The sequence below is a fragment of the Anomaloglossus baeobatrachus genome, chromosome 7 (assembly GCF_048569485.1).
Source record: "Anomaloglossus baeobatrachus isolate aAnoBae1 chromosome 7, aAnoBae1.hap1, whole genome shotgun sequence".
In the NCBI taxonomy this organism is placed as follows: domain Eukaryota; kingdom Metazoa; phylum Chordata; class Amphibia; order Anura; family Aromobatidae; genus Anomaloglossus; species Anomaloglossus baeobatrachus.
In genome coordinates, this window is record NC_134359.1 from 267,324,179 (window position 1) to 267,345,283 (window position 21,105).

Here is a 21,105-nt window from a genome sequence, read left to right on the forward strand (position 1 = left end):
AACACCACACTTATCCAGATAAGCGTTTCTCCAAACGGCTTAAAGATACGCGCTATCCTTTTCCCCCTGACGTGGTCAAGGGCTGGACACAGTGTCCCAAGGTGGACCCTCCAATCTCCAGGCTTGCAGCCAGATCTCTAGTTGCAGTGGAAGATGGGGCGGCACTTAAAGATGCCACTGACAGACAGATGGAGCTCTGGTTAAAATCCATCTATGAAGCTATTGGAGCGTCGTTGGCGCCAGCATTCGCAGCCGTATGGGCACTCCAAGCTATTTCAGCTGGTCTTGCACAGGTCGACACGGTCACACGTACATCTGCTCCGCAGGTGGCACCATTGACCTCTCAAATGTCTGCATTCGCGTCTTACGCGATTAATGCTGTCCTAGACTCTACGAGCCGTACGGCGGTGGCGTCAGCCAACTCCGTGGTTTTACGCAGAGCCCTGTGGTTGAGAGAATGGAAGGCAGATTCTTCTTCCAAGAAATGCTTAACCAGTTTGCCTTTTTCTCGTGACCGATTGTTTGGTGAGCGTTTGGATGAAATCATTAAACACTCCAAGGGTAAGGATTCAGCCTTACCGCAACCCAGACAAAACAAACCCCAACAGAGGAGGGGACAGTCTGGTTTTCGGTCCTTTCGATGCTCAGGCAGGTTCCAATTCTACTCGTCCAAAAGGACTCAAAAGGATCAGAGGAGCTCAGATTCTTGGCGGACTCAATCACGCCCAAAAAAGCCAGCCGGAAGAACTGTTACCAAGACGGCTTCCTCATGACTTTCAGTCTCCTCTCTCCGCATCCTCGGTCGGTGGCAGGCTCTCCCGCTTTGGCGACATTTGGCTGTCACAGGTCAAAGACCGTTGGGTATGAGACATTCTGTCTCACGGGTACAGGATAGAGTTCAGCTCTCGTCCTCCAACTCGTTTCTTCAGAACTTCTCCACCGCCCGACCGAGCCGATGCTCTGCTGCAAGCGGTGTCCGCTCTAAAGGCGGAAGGAGTGGTGACGTCCGTTCCTCTTCAGGAACAAGGCCACGGTTTTTACTCCAATTTGTTTGTGGTGCCAAAGAAAGACGGGTCGTTCCGTCCCGTCCTGGATCTAAAGCTGCTCAACAAACACGTAAAAACCAGGAGGTTCCGGATGGAATCTCTCCGCTCCGTTATCGCCTCAATGTCTCAAGGAGATTTCCTAGCATCAATAGACATCAAGGATGCTTATCTCCACGTGCCGATTGCACCAGAGCATCAGCGTTTTCTACGCTTCGTTATAGGAAGCGAACACCTGCAGTTCGTAGCTCTACCTTTCGGGCTGGCGACAGCCCCTCGGGTCTTCACCAAGGTCATGGCAGCAGTAGTAGCAGTCCTGCACTCGCAAGGTCACTCTGTGATCCCGTATTTAGACGATCTACTTATCAAGGCACCCTCTCAAGAGGCATGCCAACACAGCCTGAACGTGGCACTGAAGACTCTCCAGAGTTTCGGGTGGATCATCAACTTTTCAAAGTCAAATCTAACCCCGACCCAATCACTAATATATCTTGGCATGGAGTTTCATACTCTCTCAGCGATAGTGAAACTTCCACTGGACAAACAGTGCTCGCTACAGACAGGGGTGCAATCTCTCCTGCAGGGCCAGTCGCACCCCTTGAGGCGCCTCATGCACTTCCTAGGGAAGATGGTAGCAGCAATGGAAGCAGTTCCTTTTGCGCAGTTTCATCTGCGTCCATTACAATGGGACATTCTCCGCCAATGGGACGGGAAGTCGACGTCCCTCGACAGGGAGGTCTCCCTCTCTCAGGCAGCCAAGGAATCTCTCCGGTGGTGGCTTCTTCCCACCTCATTGTCAAAAGGAAAGTCGTTCCTACCCCCATCCTGGGCGGTGGTCACGACAGATGCGAGTCTATCAGGGTGGGGAGCAGTGTTTCTCCACCACAGGGCTCAAGGTACGTGGACTCGGAAAGAGTCCACCCTTCAGATCAATGTTCTGGAAATCAGAGCAGTCTATCTTGCCCTACAAGCCTTCCAACAGTGGCTGGAAGGCAAGCAGATCCGAATTCAGTCGGACAACTCCACAGCGGTGGCATACATCAACCACCAAGGGGGAACACGCAGTCGGCAAGCCTTCCAGGAAGTCCGGCGGATTCTGACGTGGGTGGAAGACACGGCATCCACCATATCCGCAGTCCACATCCCAGGCGTAGAAAACTGGGAAGCAGACTTTCTCAGTCGCCAGGGCATGGACGCAGGGGAATGGTCCCTTCACCCGGACGTGTTTCAGGAGATCTGTCGCCGCTGGGGGATGCCGGACGTCGACCTGATGGCGTCACGGCACAACAACAAAGTCCCGGTTTTCATGGCACGGTCTCACGATCACCGAGCTCTGGCGGCAGATGCCTTAGTTCAAGATTGGTCGCAGTTCCGGCTACCGTATGTGTTCCCACCTCTGGCATTGTTGCCCAGAGTGCTCCGCAAAATCAGGTCCGACTGCCGCCGCGCCATTCTCGTCGCTCCAGACTGGCCAAGGAGGTCGTGGTACCCGGATCTGTGGCACCTCACGGTAGGCCATCCGTGGGCACTACCAGACCGTCCAGACTTGCTGTCTCAAGGGCCGTTTTTCCATCTGAATTCTGCGGCCCTGAACCTGACTGTGTGGCCATTGAGTCCTGGATCCTAGCGGCCTCAGGTTTATCTCATGAAGTGGTTGCCACCATGAGACAGGCTAGGAAGCCATCCTCCGCCAAGATCTACCACAGGACGTGGAGGATATTCCTATCTTGGTGCTCTGCTCAGGGAGTTTCTCCCTGGCCTTTTGCATTGCCTACTTTTCTTTCCTTCCTGCAGTCTGGGTTGGAAAAAGGTTTGTCGCTTGGCTCCCTTAAAGGTCAAGTCTCCGCGCTATCCGTATTTTTTCAGAAACGCCTGGCGCGACTCCCTCAGGTACGCACGTTTCTGCAAGGGGTTTGTCATATCGTCCCCCCTTACAAGCGGCCGTTGGAGCCCTGGGACCTGAACAAGGTTCTAATTGCTCTCCAGAAGCCGCCTTTCGAGCCTATGAAGGAGATTTCCCTTTCTCGTCTTTCACAGAAAGTGGCCTTTCTAGTGGCGGTCACGTCTCTTCGGAGAGTGTCCGAGCTGGCGGCGTTATCATGCAGATCTCCATTCCTGGTGTTTCACCAGGACAAGGTAGTTCTGCGTCCAATTCCAGAATTTCTTCCCAAGGTGGTATCTTCCTTTCATCTCAATCAAGATATCACTTTACCGTCTTTGTGTCCGCATCCAAATCACCAATTTGAAAAGGGTTTGCATTTATTGGATCTAGTGAGAGCACTCAGGATCTACATTTCCCGCACGGCGTCTCTGCGCCACTCGGATGCACTCTTTGTCCTTGTCGCTGGTCAGCGTAAAGGGTCGCAAGCTTCCAAATCCACCCTGGCGCGGTGGATCAAGGAACCAATTCTTCACACCTACCGTTCGGCTGGGCTTCCGATTCCATCAGGGCTGAAGGCCCATTCTACCAGAGCCGTGGGTGCGTCCTGGGCATTACGGCACCAGGCTACGGCTCAGCAGGTGTGCCAGGCGGCTACCTGGTCGAGTCTGCACACTTTTACCAAGCATTATCAGGTGCATACCTACGCTTCGGCGGATGCCGGCCTAGGTAGACAAGTCCTTCAGGCGGCGGTGGCTCACCTGTAGGAAAGAGCTGTTTGACGGCCCTATCACGAGGTATTCTTTTACCCACCCAGGGACTGCTTTTGGACGTCCCAATTGTCTGGGTCTCCCAATTAGGAGCGACAAAGAAGAAGGGAATTTTGTTTACTTACCGTAAATTCCTTTTCTTCTAGCTCCAATTGGGAGACCCAGCACCCGCCCTGTTTTCTTAAGGAAGTTTGTTTTTTCGGGTGCACATGTTGTTCATGTTGAACAGTTCAGTTCTCCGAGGCTGTTTCTCGGGTTGAATTTGTATTTAAAACAGTTATTGGCTTTCCTCCTTCTTGGCTTTTGCACTAAAACTGAGGAGCCCGTGATCCCACGGGGGGGTGTATAGCCAGAAGGGGAGGGGCCTTACACTTTTAAGTGTAATACTTTGTGTGGCCTCCGGAGGCAGTAGCTATACACCCAATTGTCTGGGTCTCCCAATTGGAGCTAGAAGAAAAGGAATTTACGGTAAGTAAACAAAATTCCCTTCATTCCCATTTGAACACATAGTGCTTTTAAAAAGAAGCAGTTTTACAATTTACTATTTGTTAAAATGTGCAGCCATTCTTGAGACATTAGCATATTTCTTTTCGTTATAGGTCATTGCTTAGGAGACCAACCACCGCTGATGTTTAGCTTGGTTAAAGGGAGTCTGTCACCAGGTTTTTGCTCCCCCATTTAAGAGCAGCATAACATACAGACAGAGACCCTGATTCCAGCGATGTGTCACTTACTGAGCTGTTTTCTGTCATTTTGATAAAAGCAATGTTTTATCTGCTGCAGATCTAGCTGTTATGCAGAGCTCATGAATACGCTGGACTACCTGCAGCACGCCAAGTAGTCCTGTAATGATAATCTACTGCTGATTAAACAGTGATTGAATTTCTAAAAACCAATGGCAGTGTGAGCCACATGGCCCTTATAGTAAAATCTTATTTATAGTACACATTCATTTAATACAGAAAAATTAATTAATTTGTAATATAGTGCAATAGTTTTGCAGCTAAGCAGCCCAGTAAGTGACACATCGCTGGAATCAGGATCTCTGCCCCTACGTTATGCTGCTCTCAGATTAGGTGGTAAAAACCTGGTGATAGATTCCCTTTAAGTACAGTACTGTATCTGGCCAGGATTCAGCCCTTCATACATGTCACTGACACAGAGAGGGGCCGGATGCTCTCTAGCTGAGCAGAATGAATGTGGTTGTGTAGAGCCCGACACCAGGAGACGGGGTCTGATAATGGACAGTAAATAGTTTCCGTCCTTTCACAAAATTAAGAAACATTTGTTACTTTTAACCCCAAATCTACCATCTTCTACGGAACATTATACAAGGGAATAAAGGGTTGTCTACTATTAGAAAAACATGGCTGTGTTTCTGTTAATACAACAGTGCCACCCCGGTCCTGCAGGTTGTGAGTGGTATTGCAGCTCTGCATTATTTATGGAACTGGGCTGTAGACGGGGTGTTGCTGGTTTACGTAGAAGACATATTTTTCACCCATTTAAACTATGGAGCAGTAATTGCCCCCCCCTGCCCATTATGTGCAGCAGATTCGCAGCCGTCACGTGCTCCGGTCTGCGGGGACTTGGGACATTTCCCATATTACGACATTAAATACAATTAAATCCAATTACCTGTTCAAACAGTTGATGCTGGGCGAGGTATCCCCTGCGGGCCGGCCTCTGCGAGCAGACAGCAATGAATTAGAGGGGGCAATTACAACACGGAACAGACCCGTTACTCAGCCATTATTGCATTTGGTCCAGGGTTTGTCTTGGAGGGTTTTTCACGGAAATAAAGCTTAACCCCCTCATGCCTGGGCGTTTTTTGCGCATGTGTTATTTTTGACTCCCTTTCTTAATTTTTTTTGTCAACAAAACAATACGAAGGCAAATAGGGATGTAGCTCTGAATAACACTTTCCACTGTACGAGATCAATGTACAGAAAAAAAGGGAATTTTGTTTACTTACCGTAAATTCCTTTTCTTCTAGCTCCTATTGGGAGACCCAGACAATTGGGAGACCCAGACAATCGGGTGTATAGCTTCTGCCTCTGGAGGCCACACAAAGTATTACACTTTAAAAAGTGTAACCCCTCCCCTCTGCTATACACCCTCCCGTGGATCACGGGCTCATCAGTTTTGGTGCAAAAGCAGGAAGGAGAAAACTTATAAATTGGCCTAGGGTAAATTCAATCCGAAGGATGTTCGGAGAACTGAAACCATGAACCAAAAGAACAATTCAACATCAACAACATGTGTACACAAAAGAACAACCAGCCCGAAGGGAACAGGGGCGGGTGCTGGGTCTCCCAATAGGAGCTAGAAGAAAAGGAATTTACGGTAAGTAAACAAAATTCCCTTTTTCTTTGTCGCTCCATTGGGAGACCCAGACAATTGGGACGTCCAAAAGCAGTCCCTGGGTGGGTAAAAGAATACCTCGATAAAAAGAGCCGAAAACGACCCTCCTCTTACAGGTGGGCAACCGCTGAAGGACTCGCCTACCTAAACTGGCGTCTGCCGAAGCATAGGTATGCACCTGATAGTGTTTCGTGAAAGTGTGCAGACTAGACCAGGTAGCTGCCTGACACACCTGCTGAGCCGTAGCCCGGTGCCGCAATGCCCAGGACGCACCCACGGCTCTGGTAGAATGGGCTTTCAGCCCTGAAGGGATCGGAAGCCCGGAAGAAGGGTAGGCCTCGAGAATCGGTTCCTTGATCCACCAAGCCAAGGTTGACTTGGAAACCTGAGAGCCCTTACGCTGGCCAGCGACAAGGACAAAGAGCGCATCTGAACGGCGCAGGGGCGCCGTGCGAGACACGTAGAGTCGGAGTGCTCTCACCAGATCCAAAGAGAGCAAATCCTTTTCACACTGGTGAATTGGATGAGGGCAAAAGGAAGGCAAGGAGATATCCTGATTGAGATGAAAAGGGGATACAACCTTAGGGAGAAATTCCGGGACAGGACGCAGAACCACCTTATCCTGGTGAAAAACCAGGAAGGGGGCTTTGCATGACAGCGCTGCGAGCTCAGACACTCTCCGAAGTGATGTGACTGCCACTAGGAAGGCCACCTTCTGCGAAAGACGTGAGAGAGAGACATCCCGCAGCGGCTCAAAAGGTGGTTTTTGAAGAGCAGTCAGAACCCTGTTAAGATCCCAGGGTTCCAGCGGATGCTTGTAAGGTGGGACTATGTGGCAAACTCCCTGCAGGAACGTGCGGACCTGCGGAAGCCTGGCTAGACGCTTTTGAAAAAACACGGAGAGCGCCGATACTTGGCCCTTGAGAGAGCCGAGGGACAAACCCTTGTCCATTCCAGATTGAAGGAATGAAAGAAAAGTGGGTAAGGCAAACGGCCATGGAGGAAAACCATTATTAGCGCAGCAGGATAGGAAGATTTGCCAAGACCTGTAATACATCTTGGCGGACGTTGGCTTCCTGGCTTGTCTCATGGTGGCAATGACATCCTGAGATAACCCTGAAGACGCTAGGAGCCAGGACTCAATGGCCACACAGTCAGGTTGAGAGCCACAGAATTCAGATGGAAAAACGGGCCTTGTGACAGCAAGTCTGGGCGGTCTGGAAGCGCCCACGGTTGACCCACCGTGAGATGCCACAGATTCGGATACCACGACCGCCTCGGCCAGTCTGGAGCGACGAGAATGGCGCGACGGCAGTCTGACCTGATCTTGCGTAGTACTCTGGGCAGCATCGCCAGAGGGGGAAACACATAAGGCAGTCGAAACTGCGACCAATCCTGGACTAACGCGTCCGCCGCCAGAGCTCTGTGATCCTGAGACCGTGCCATGAAGGCCGGGACCTTGTTGTTGTGCCGTGACGCCATGAGATCGACGTCCGGCGTGCCCCAGCGGCGACAGATCTCTCGAAACACGTCTGGGTGCAGAGACCATTCCCCCGCGTCCATGCCCTGACGACTGAGAAAATCTGCTTCCCAGTTTTCTACGCCCGGGATGTGAACTGCGGAGATGGTGGAGCCTGTGGCTTCCACCCACTGCAGAATCCGTCGAACTTCCTGGAAGGCTTGACGACTGCGAGTGCCGCCTTGGTGGTTGATGTAGGCGACGGCAGTGGCGTTGTCCGACTGGATACGGATCTGCCTGCCCTCCAGCCACCGATGGAAAGCCAATAGGGCTAGATATACTGCCCTTATCTCCAGGATATTGATCTGAAGGGACGATTCTATTGGAGTCCAGGTTCCTTGAGCCCTGTGGTGGAGAAAAACCGCTCCCCAACCTGACAGGCTCGCGTCCGTGGTGACCACAGCCCAGGTTGGGGGTAGGAAGGATTTTCCCCGCGACAGAGAAGTGGGTAGGAGCCACCACTGAAGTGATGTTTTGGTTGCAAGGGAAAGAGAGACGTTCTTGTCGAGGGAAGCCGCACTCTTGTCCCATTTGCGGAGAATGTCCCATTGGAGTGGCCGTAGATGGAATTGCGCGAACGGGACTGCCTCTATAGCTGCCACCATCTTCCCCAGGAAGTGCATGAGGCGCCTTAAGGGATGTGACTGACTCCGAAGAAGTGATTGCACCCCCGCCTGCAGAGAAAGCTGTTTGTCCCGCGGTAGCTTGACTAACTCTTGCTGGGTATGAAACTCCATCCCTAGGTAAGTCAGTGATTGGGTCGGTGTCAACTTGGATTTCGGGAAGTTGATGATCCACCCGAACTGCTGGAGAGTCGCCAGAGCGACGGTTAGACTTTGTTGACACGCCACCCGAGAAGAGGCCCTGACTAGGAGATCGTCCAAGTAGGGGATCACCGAGTGGCCTTGAGAGTGCAGGACCGCCACGACGGATGCCATGACTTTGGTGTCGCCAGGCCGAAAGGCAATGCCACGAACTGAAGGTGTTCGTCCACGATGGCGAAACGCAGGAAACGTTGATGTTCGGGTGCGATCGGTACATGGAGATAAGCATCCTTGATGTCGATCGATGCTAGGAAGTCTCCTTGTGACATCGAGGCGATGACCGAGCAGAGAGATTCCATCCGAAACCGTCTGGTTCTCACATGTCTGTTGAGTAGCTTGAGGTCCAGAACGGGACGGAATGACCCGTCCTTTTTTGGCACCACGAACAAGTTGGAGTAAAATCCGCGACCACGTTCCTGAAGGGGAACGGGGATCACAACTCCTTCCATCTTTAGAGCGGCTACTGCCTGAAAAAGTGCGTCGGCCTGAGCGGGGGGCGGAGAGGTTCTGAAGAAACGAGCCGCAGGACGAGAGCTGAACTCTATCCTGTAACCATGAGACAGAATGTCTCTCACCCATCGGTCTTGAACATGTGGCCACCAGGCGTCGCCAAAGCGGGAGAGCCTGCCACCGACCAAGGATGCGGCTAGGGGAGGCCGAGAGTCATGAGGAGGCCGTCTTGGAGGCAGTGCGTCCTGCGGCCTTTTGGGGGCGTGACTTGGACCGCCACGCATAGGAGTTCCTCTGGCCTTTCTCCGGCCTGTTGGACGAAGAGGATTGGGGCTTGGCGGAGGGACGAAAGGACCGAAACCTCGATTGGATTTTTCTCTGCTGAGGTCTCTTAGGTTTGGACTGGGGTAAGGAGGAGTCCTTTCCCTTGGATTCCTTAATAATCTCATCCAATCGTTCGCCAAACAAACGGTCGCCAGAAAAGGGCAAACCGGTTAAGAACCTCTTGGAAGCATAGTCTGCTTTCCATTCGCGCAGCCACATGGCCCTGCGGACTGCCACGGAGTTAGCAGAGGCTACCGCCGTACGGCTAGTGGAGTCCAGGACGGCGTTCATGGCGTAGGACGAAAAGGCTGACGCCTGAGAGGTCAAAGACGAAACATGCGGAGCAGAATTCCGTGTGACAGCATTAATCTCAGTCAGACAAGCCGAGATTGCTTGGAGAGCCCACACGGCTGCAAAGGCCGGGGCGAAAGACGCGCCCGTGGCCTCATAGATGGACTTCACCAAGAGCTCTATCTGTCTGTCAGTGGCATCCTTCAGGGATGAGCCATCGGCAACAGACACAACGGACCTAGCAGCCAATCTGGAGACTGGAGGATCCACCTTGGGACAGTGAGCCCAACCCTTAACGACTTCAGATGGAAAGGGATAACGCGTGTCAGTGTGACGTTTAGCAAAGCGCTTGTCCGGGACCGCTCTGGGCTTCTGGACAGCGTCCCTGAAGTTAGAGTGATCAAAAAACGTATTGCGCGTACGTTTGGGGAACCGAAACTGGTGTTTCTCCTGCTGAGACGCCGACTCCTCTACAGGAGGAGGCGGAGGTGAGAGATCCAACACCTGGTTGATGGACGAGATAAGATCATTTACTAAGGCGTCCCCCTCAGGTGTATCAAGGTTAAGGGCGAAGTCAGGGTCAGAGCCCTGAGCTCCCACGTCCGCCTCGTCATCCTGAGAGTCCTCAAGCTGGGATCCCGAGCAGCGTGAGGAGGCCGGGGAAGAGTCCCAGCGAGGCCGCTTAGCCAGTCTGGGACTGCGGTCCGGGCAGGAGTCCTCCGCCTGAGACCTAGGGGCCAACCTGGGAGCGCGCTGCCGAGAGGGGCCTGGAGGAGACGATCTAACAGGGGCTGGGGCCTGTGGAAGGTCCGGTCTGGACTGCAATGCCTCAAGGAGTTTAGAAGACCATTTGTCCATAGACAGTGCAATGGATTAGGAAAGTGACAGAGAGTTTCTCAGCAAAAGAGGCCAACACCGGTGACTCTGTCCCTGCAGCCTGCTCAGGGGGAGCAGGCAGGTCTACAAGAGCCGAGGGGCCCACCAGTGCCCGAGGCTCCGGCTGAGCAAGCGAGGCAGGAGTCGAGCATTGCTCATAGTGAGGGTAGGTGGATCCCGCAGCCAACATAGCCCCACAAGAGGTACAGGCCGCGAAAAGAAGGGAATTTTGTTTACTTACTGTAAATTCCTTTTCTTCTAGCTCCAATTGGGAGACCCAGACAGTGGGTGTATAGCTACTGCCTCTGGAGGCCGCACAAAGAACTACACTTAAAAGTGTAAGGCCCCTCCCCTTCTGGCTATACACCCTCCCGTAGGAGTACGGATTCCTCAGTTTTAGTACCAAAGCAAGAAGGAGGAAAGCCAATAACAGTTTCAAAAACAAATTCAATCCGATAACAAGATCGGAGAACTTAAGAAACAACATGAACAACATGTGCACCCGAAAAACGAAACCCTAAGAACAAATAGGGCGGGTGCTGGGTCTCCCAATTGGAGCTAGAAGAAAAGGAATTTACGGTAAGTAAACAAAATTCCCTTCTTCTTTTTCGCTCCTAATTGGGAGACCCAGACAGTGGGACGTCCAAAAGCAGTCCCTGGGTGGGTAAAAAGATACCACATGAACGGGCTGTCAGACAGCCCTTTCCTACAGGTGGGCCACCGCCGCCTGAAGGACCTGTCTACCTAGGCTGGCATCTGCCGAAGCGTAGGTATGCACTTGATAGTGTTTGGTAAACGTGTGCAGACTCGACCAGGTAGCCGCCTGGCACACTTGCTGAGCCGTAGCCTGATGCCGCAATGCCCAGGACGCACCCACGGCTCTGGTAGAATGGGCCTTCAGTCCAGATGGAATCGGAAGCCCAGCAGAACGGTATGTGTGAAGAATTGGTTCCTTGATCCACCGCGCCAGGGTGGATTTGGAAGCTTGCGATCCCTTATGCTGACCAGCGACTAGGACAAAGAGCGCATCAGAACGGCGTAGAGACGCCGTGCGAGAAATGTAAATCCTGAGTGCTCTCACCAGGTCCAACAGATGTAAACCCTTTTCAAATTGGTGAACTGGATGCGGACACAAAGATGGCAAAGTGATATCCTGATTAAGATGAAAGGAAGAAACCACCTTGGGAGAAAACTCTGGAATTGGACGCAGTACTACCTTGTCTTGGTGAAACACCAGGAAGGGAGATTTGCAAGATAACGCCGCTAGCTCGGACACTCTTCGAAGAGACGTGACCGCCACAAGAAAAACTACTTTTTGTGAAAGCCGAGAAAGGGAAACCTCTTTCAAAGGCTCGAAAGGCGGCTTCTGGAGAGCAATGAGAACCTTGCTCAGATCCCAGGGTTCCAATGGCCGTCTGTAAGGAGGAACGATATGAGAAACTCCTTGGAGAAACGTGCGTACTTTAGAAAGCCGTGCCAAGCGCTTCTGAAAGAATACGGATAGCGCGGAGACTTGACCCTTAAGAGAGCTAAGCGACAAACCTTTTTCCAACCCAGACTGCAGGAAGGAAAGAAAAATTGGCAATGCAAATGGCCAGGGAGAAAACCCTTGAGCCAAGCACCAAGCTAAGAATATCTTCCACGTCCTGTGATAGATCTTAGCTGAGGATGGTTTTCTAGCCTGTCTCATTGTGGCAACAACTTCATGAGATAAACCTGAGGCCGCTAGGATCCAGGACTCAATGGCCACACAGTCAGGTTCAGGGCCGCAGAATTCAGATGGAAAAACGGCCCTTGAGACAGCAAATCTGGACGGTCTGGTAGTGCCCACGGTTGGCCTACCGTGAGATGCCACAGATCCGGGTACCACGACCTTCTTGGCCAGTCTGGAGCGACGAGAATGGCTCGATGGCAGTCGGACCTGATTTTCCGGAGAACTCTGGGTAACAATGCTAGAGGTGGGAACACATAGGGGAGTCGGAATTGCGACCAATCCTGAACCAAGGCGTCTGCCGCCAGCGCTCGGTGATCGTGAGACCGTGCCATGAAAACTGGGACCTTGTTGTTGTGCCGTGACGCCATCAGATCGACGTCCGGCGTCCCCCAGCGGCAACAGATCTGCTGAAACACGTCCGGGTGAAGGGACCATTCTCCTGCGTCCATGCCCTGGCGACTGAGAAAGTCTGCTTCCCAGTTTTCCACGCCTGGGATGTGAACTGCGGATATGGTGGACGCTCTGCTTTCAACCCACGTCAAAATCCGCCGGACTTCCTGAAAGGCTTGGCGACTGCGTGTTCCCCCTTGGTGGTTGATGTACGCCACCGCCGTGGAATTGTCCGACTGAATCCGAATCTGCTTGCCTTCCAGCCATTGTTGGAAGGCTCGCAGAGCAAGATAGATTGCTCTGATTTCCAGAACATTGATCTGCAGAGTGGACTCTTCCTGAGTCCACGTCCCCTGAGCCCTGTGGTGGAGAAACACCGCTCCCCACCCTGATAGGCTCGCATCCGTCGTGACCACTGCCCAGGACGGGGGAAGGAACGACTTTCCCTGTGACAATGAGGTGGGGAGAAGCCACCAACGCAGAGAGTCCTTGGCAGTCTGAGAGAGGGAGACAGTCCTGTCGAGGGACGTCGATTTCCCATCCCATTGGCGTAGAATGTCCCATTGTAGAGGGCGCAGATGAAACTGCGCGAACGGGACCGCCTCCATTGCTGCTACCATCTTCCCTAGGAAATGCATGAGGCGCCTCAGTGAGTGCGACTGGCTCTGAAGGAGAGATTGTACTCCTGTCCGTAGCGAACACTGCTTGTCCAGTGGAAGCTTCACTATCGCTGAGAGAGTATGAAACTCCATGCCAAGATAAGTCAGAGATTGGGTCGGGGTGAGATGAGACTTTGGAAAGTTGATAATCCACCCGAAACTCTGGAGAGTGTCTAGTGCCACCTTCAGACTGTGTTGGCATGCCTCTTGAGAGGGTGCCTTTATAAGCAGGTCGTCTAGATACGGGATGACCGAGTGACCCTGCGAGTGCAGAACAGCTACTACTGCTGCCATGACTTTGGTGAAGACCCGGGGGGCTGTTGCCAGACCGAAAGGTAACGCTACGAACTGCAGGTGTTCGTCGTGTATGACGAAGCGTAGGAAACGCTGATGCTCTGGCGCAATCGGCACGTGGAGATACGCATCTTTGATATCTATTGATGCTAGAAAATCTCCTTGAGACATTGAGGCTATGACGGAGCGTAGGGATTCCATCCGGAACCTCCTGACTCTTACGTGTCTGTTGAGCAACTTTAGATCCAGGACGGGTCGATACGATCCGTCCTTTTTTGGGACCACAAACAGATTGGAGTAAAAACCGTGACCTTGTTCCTGCAGAGGGACGGAGGTCACCACTCCTTCCGCCTTTAGAGCGGCCACCGCCTGCAACAGAGCATCGGCTCGGTCTGGTGGTGGAGAAGTTCTGAAGAAACGAGTTGGCGGACGAGAACTGAACTCTATCCTGTACCCGTGAGACAGAATATCCCTCACCCAACGGTCTTTGACGCGTGACAGCCAAATGTCGCCAAAGTGGGAAAGCCTCCCACCGACCGAGGGTGTGGGAATCGGAGACTGCAAGTCAGGAGGACGCCGTTTTGGCAACGGTTCCTCCGGCTGTCCTTTTTGGGCGTGACTGAGACCTCCAAGAATCTGAGCGTCTCTGGTCTTTTTGAGTCTTTTTTGACGAGGCGAATTGGGACCTGCCCGGTCCTCGAAAGGACCGATAACCAGACTGACCCTTCCTCTGTTGGGGTTTGTTTTGTCTGTGTTGCGGTAAGGATGAGTCCTTACCCTTGGAGTGTTTGATGATTTCATCCAAACGCTCTCCAAACAATCGGTCACGAGAAAAAGGCAAATTGGTTAAGCACTTCTTGGAATGAGAATCTGCTTTCCAATGTCTCAACCACAGGGCCCTACGCAAAACAACGGAGTTGGCTGACGCCACTGCCGTGCGGCTTGTAGCGTCAAGAACAGCATTAATTGCGTACGACGCGAATGCCGCCATTTGCGAGGTCAATGGTGCTACCTGCGGGGCAAATGCACGTGTGACTGAGTCGACTTGCACAAGCCCGGCTGAGATAGCTTGGAGTGCCCATACGGCAGCAAAAGATGGCGCTAACGACGCTCCAATCGCTTCATAGATGGATTTCAGCCAGAGCTCCATCTGCCTGTCAGTGGCATCTTTAAGTGCCGCTCCATCTTCAACTGCAACCAAAGATCTAGCTGCAAGCCTGGAAATTGGAGGATCCACTTTTGGACACTGGGTCCAACCCTTGACCACCTCAGGGGGAAAAGGATAGCGTGTATCTTTAAGCCGTTTAGAAAAACGCCTTTCCGGATAAGCGTGGGGTTTCTGGATTGCGTCTCTAAAGTCAGCGTGGTCCAGAAAAGTGCTTAATGTACGCTTAGGATATCTGAAATGGATTCTCTCGTGCTGCGAAGCTGACTCCTCTACAAGAGGAGCTGGTGGGGAAATATTTAACATCTTATTGATGGACGCTACAAGATCATTAACTATGGCGTCACCATCTGGTGTATCTAGATTGAGAGCGGTCCCAGGATCAGAATCTTGATCAGTTACGTCCGCCTCATCACCCATAGATTCATCTCGCTGGGATCCTGACCATTGAGATGAATGTGAAGGTCCCTCATAGCGAGCCCGCTTAGGCTGCCCGGGGCCATCGTCCGAGTCAGAGTCTTCACCCTGAGGTGTATGTGCCCGTCCCGGAGCTTGGAGGTAATTCAGCTGAGGGGGACCAGGGGGCAATGATTGCACAGTGTCCGTGGCCTGAAGTACAGGCCTAGCTCGCAATGTGTCAAGAATTTGTGACATAGTGAGAGACATTCTGTCAGCAAAAGCTGCAAACTCAGTTCCTGTCACCTGGACAGCATTCACAGGTGGTACACCCTGGGTCACGTCCAGCAGAGGTCCCGACTGTGCAAGCGCCGCAGGGGCCGAGCACTGCACACAATGGGGGTCAGTGGAGCCTGCCGGTAGAAAAGTCCCACATGCGGTGCAGGAAGCATATAATGTCTGTGCCTTGGCACCCTTGCGTTTTATGGACGACATGCTGTTGGCTCTCTGCAATGTGAGAGAGTCTATAGCCAAAAGGGCGACCAGCGCTATGCAGTACAAAGTATTTGCAGGAACAAAATACTAATAATACTACTGGCACAAGAGGGGTGAGCCCTGAGGGCTGCTTACCGCCCGCTGAATAGCGGGTAAGAGGCGCAGAATTCCTTGTCTGGGTCTCCCCGGCTCCCCTCTGCAGCTCAGCGTGTCAGCAGGAATGGCTGCCGGCGTCTGTGGAGAGGGGCGGTCCGTGGGAGTTCCTAAACAAAAGTGCGGGAAACAGTGTCCCCTCTGTGCCTACTGTGAGGGCTGGAGTATGTAAAAACGACTCCAGCCCTCAGCGCTGATGCACTGACCAGCGTCCCGCCCCTCTCCTGACTGGCAGGTCTGGGGGCGGGAACGAACGGAAGCAGGCCGCAAAAGCCGGGGACTCGAGTTATCAGCGCGGCCGCCGTAAAAGCGCGGCCCGCGCTGAAGTCCCCGGCGCACCACAAGTGCCAGCCGCGCCGCAGTCCCAGCGGCCGGCGCGACCGTGTCCCAATAGTGTGCCTGCTTCAGCGAAGCTGAATGAGGCCATGGCACAAGCGCCGCAGCGCTGATGTCCCCCGGCGCACTACAACACCCAGCATGCTGCGGTGTGAGCGCCCAATGCACGGGGACACAGAGTACCTTGAGGAAGCAGGGCCATGTCCCTGATGTACTCCGCTCCATCCAGCATCTTCTCCAGGGGCTGTAGATGGAGCACGGTCTCAGTGCCTGGAGACCAGTAAATCCCACTTCACCCAGAGCCCTGTAAAAAGGGATGGGGAAGGAATCAGCATGTGGGCTCCTGCCGCCGTACCCGCAATGGGTACCTCAACCTTACAAACACCTCCGACATACAGTGGGGTGAGAAGGGAGCATGCTGGGAGCCCTGTATGGGCCCTCTTTTCTTCCATCCGACATAGTCAGCAGCTGCTGCTGACTAAAAACAATGGAGCTATGCGTGCGTGTCTGACCTCCTTCGCACAAAGCTAAAACTGAGGAATCCGTACTCCTACGGGAGGGTGTATAGCCAGAAGGGGAGGGGCCTTACACTTTTAAGTGTAGTTCTTTGTGCGGCCTCCAGAGGCAGTAGCTATACACCCACTGTCTGGGTCTCCCAATTAGGAGCGAAAAAGAAAAACCTGTGCCTTAGTAGCTTTGCTCCTTGTGGACGACATGCTGTTGTCCCCTAGGAGAGTGACCACTGAGGGTATATGGGAAAAGGGTATACAGCCTGACCGAACAGATAGATAGATATATATATATATATATATCTATCTATTCCGGCACCCTAGGGGGACCAGCACCGGGTGACCGGTGTGGCTTACCGGCTGCTAACGAGCGTAGTGTGTCCTCCAGATTCCCTGCCGTGGATCCCCCGGAGCTGCAGAGCTGTTCACTGAGAAGCATCCACCGGCAGAATGCCAGAAAATGGCCGCCGGAGCTCTCAGGGGAGGAGTGGGGCCGAGGGCGGCGCCAGCAAAGAGCGGGAATCTGGGGTCCCCACAGTGGTCAGTGAGGGGGGAGGAAGACATGCAGGATGCTCCAGCCCTCACATCCGACGTCATGTCGGTAATCCCGCCCTTACCCCTGACAGGCAGGCCCGGGGGCGGGATTTTCGCGACTAGGCCGCGGTGAAGCCGGGGACTAAATTTGAGGCCGCGCCCGACAAGCAGGCACGGCCGGTGCGGAAGTCCACCGGCCTCCTCAATTTCAACTACCGCGGCTTCCGGGAAGAAGGTGCGCTCCCTGCACAGTCCCCTATGGGGACACAGAGTACCTTTAAGTTGCAGGGCCCGGTCCCTGAGGTTGAAGAGGCTCCGGTCCGGCAGGTTCCACCAGGGGCTGCGGATGGAGCACGGTCCCAGCAAATGGATGACCGCTCTGGATCACACTTCTCCCAGAGCCGCATAAGGGATGGTGAAGGAGACGGCATGTGGCTCCAGCCTCTGTACCCGCAATGGGTACCTCAACCTTAACAACACCGCCGACATAGTGGGGTGAGAAGGGAACATGCCGGGGGCCCCGTGGGGGTCCTCTTTTCTTCCAACCGACATAACCAAGTATGAGAATGCATGAGTGGATGTGTGCCTCCTTCCACACAAAGCATAAAACTGAGGAGCCCGTGATCCACGGGACAGTGTATAGGCAGAGGGGAGGGGTTACACTTTTTAAAGTGTAATACTTTGTGTGGCCTCCAGAGGCAGAAGCTATACACCCAATTGTCTGGGTCTCCCAATGGAGCGACAAAGAAAGCAAGAAAAATATTCCAAAAACAGTGAAATGGTGATACCCCCTCCACCTGTACAGGAAATAACACAGAGCTCACATCCAGCCTATATTACTGGGAGAGACACACAGAGCTCACATCCAGCCTATATTACTGGGAGAGACACACAGAGCTCACATCCAGCCTATATTACTGGGAGAGACACACAGAGCTCACATCCAGCCTATATTACTGGGAGAGACACACATCTCACATCCAGCCTATATTACTGGGAGAGAAACACAGAGCTCTCATCCAGCCTATATTGCTGGGAGAGACACACACGGAGCTTACATCCAGCCTATATTACTGGGAGAGACACACAGAGCTCACATCCAGCCTATATTACTGGGAGAGACACACAGATCTCACATCCAGCCTATATTACTGGGAAAGACACACAGATCTCACATCCAGCCTATATTACTGGGAGGGACACACACAGAGCTCACATCCAGTCTATATTACTGGGAGAGACACACACGGAGCTCACATCCAGACTATATTACTGGGAAAGACGCACAGACCTCACATCCAGCCTAAATTACTGGGAGAGACATAGAGCTCACATCCAGCCTATATTACTGGGAGAAACACACAGTGCTCACATCCAGCCTATCTTACTGGAAGAGACACACAGAGCTCACATCCAGCCTATGTTACTGGGAGAGACACACACGGAGCTCACATCCAGACTATATTACTGGGAAAGACGCACACACAGAGCTCACATCCAGGCTATATTACTGGGAGACACACACACCTCACATCCAGCCTATATTAGTGGGAGAGAGACACAGAGCTCACATCCAGCCTATATTACTGGGAGAGAGACACAGAGCTCACATCCAGCCTATATTACTGGGAGAGACACACACGGAGCTCACATCCAGCCTATATTACTGGTAGAGACACACAGAGCTCACATCCAGCCTATATTACTGGGAGAGACACACAGAGCTCACATCCAGCCTATATTACTGGGAGAGACACACAGAGCTCACATCCAGCCTATATTACTGGGAGAGACACACAGAGCTCACATTCAGCCTATATTACTGGGAGAGACACACAGAGCTCACATCCAGCCTATATTACTGGGAGAGACACACATCTCACATCCAGCCTATATTACTGGGAGAGAAACACAGAGCTCTCATCCAGCCTATATTACTGGGAGAGAAACACAGAGCTCTCATCCAGCCTATATTACTGGGAGAGACACACACGGAGCTCACATCCAGACTATATTACTGGGAAAGACGCACAGACCTCACATCCAGCCTAAATTACTGGGAGAGACATAGAGCTCACATCCAGCCTATATTACTGGGAGAAACACACAGTGCTCACATCCAGCCTATATTACTGGAAGAGACACACAGAGCTCACATCCAGCCTATATTACTGGGAGAAACACACAGAGCTCACATCCAGCCTATATTACTGGGAGAGATACACACAGCTCACATCCAGCCTATATTACTGGGAGAAACACACAGAGCTCACATCTAGCCGATATTATTGGGAGAGACACACAGCGCTCACATCCAGCCTATATTACTGGGAGAAACACACAGAGCTCACATCCTGCCTATATTACTGGGAGAGACACAGAACTCATATCCAGCCTATATTACTGGGAGAGACACACACACCTCACATCCAGCCTATATTAGTGGGAGAGAGACACAGAGCTCACATCCAGCCTATATTACTGGGAGAGAGACACAGAGCTCACATCCAGCCTATATTACTGGGAGAGACACACACGGAGCTCACATCCAGCCTATATTACTGGTAGAGACACACAGAGCTCACATCCAGCCTATATTACTGGGAGAGACACACAGAGCTCACATCCAGCCTATATTACTGGGAGAGACACACAGAGCTCACATCCTGCCTATATTAGTGGGAGAGAGACACAGAGCTCACATCCAGCCTATATTACTGGGAGAGAGACACAGAGCTCACATCCAGCCTATATTACTGGGAGGGACACACACGGAGCTCACATCCAGCCTATATTACTGGTAGAGACACACAGAGCTCACATCCAGCCTATATTACTGGGAGAGACACACAGATCTCACATCCAGCCTATATTACTGGGAGGGACACACACAGAGCTCACATCCAGCCTATATTACTGGGAGAGACACACATCTCACATCCAGCCTATATTACTGGCAGAGACACACAGAGCTCACATCCAGCCTATATTACTGGGAGAGACATAGAGCTCACATCCAGCCTATATTACTGGGAGAAACACACAGAGCTCACATCCAGCCTATATTACTGGGAGAGACACACAGAGCTCACATCCAGCCTGTATTACTGGGAGAGATACAGAACTCACATCCAGCCTATATTACTGGGAGAGACACAGAACTCATATCCAGCCTATATTACTGGGAGAAACACACAGAGCTCACATCCAGCCTGTATTACTGGGAGAGACACACGGTGCTCACATCCAGCCTGTATTACTGGAAGAGACACACAGAGCTCACATCCTGCCTATATTACTGAGAGAGACACACTCAGCTCTCATCCAGCTTATATTACTAGGAGAGACACACAGAGCTCACATCCAGCCTATATTACTGAGAGAGACACACTCAGCTCTCATCCAGCCTATATTACTAGGAGAGACACACACACCTCACATCCAGCCTATATTACTGGGAGAGACACTCACACCTCACATCCAGCCTATATTACTGAGACAGACACACACACCTCACATCCAGCCTATATTACTGGGAGACACACAGACCTCACATCAAGCCTATATTACTGGGAAAGACACAGAGAGCTCACATCCAGGTTATATTACTGAGAGAGACACACACAGCTCTCATCCAGCCTATATTACTGGGAGAGACACACAGATCTCACATCCAGCCTATATTACTGAGAGAGACACACTCAGCTCTCATCCAGCTTATATTACTAGGAGAGACACACAGAGCTCACATCCAGCCTATATTACTGAGAGAGACACACTCAGCTCTCATCCAGCCTATATTACTAGGAGAGACACACACACCTCACATCCAGCCTATATTACTGGGAGAGACACACACACCTCACATCCAGCCTATATTACTGAGACAGACACACACACCTCACATCCAGCCTATATTACTGGGAGACACACAGACCTCACATCAAGCCTATATTACTGGGAAAGACACAGAGAGCTCACATCCAGGTTATATTACTGAGAGAGACACACACAGCTCTCATCCAGCCTATATTACTGGGAGAGACACACAGATCTCACATCCAGCCTATATTACTGAGAGAGACACACTCAGCTCTCATCCAGCCTATATTACTGGGAG

The 21,105-nt window shown here is 52.2% G+C and overlaps 1 protein-coding gene across 2 annotated transcripts in view; it reads right to left on the reverse strand.

The window, feature by feature from the left end:
* KDM8 (lysine demethylase 8) overlaps positions 1 to 21,105 on the reverse strand; it is a 42,812-nt gene that overhangs the window by 12,399 nt on the left and 9,308 nt on the right. For both annotated transcript variants that reach the window (XM_075319210.1, XM_075319211.1), the window contains exon 6: positions 5,331 to 5,378. In XM_075319210.1, the coding sequence (XP_075175325.1) occupies positions 5,331 to 5,378 (48 nt within the window). The remainder of the gene's footprint in view (positions 1 to 5,330; positions 5,379 to 21,105) is intronic.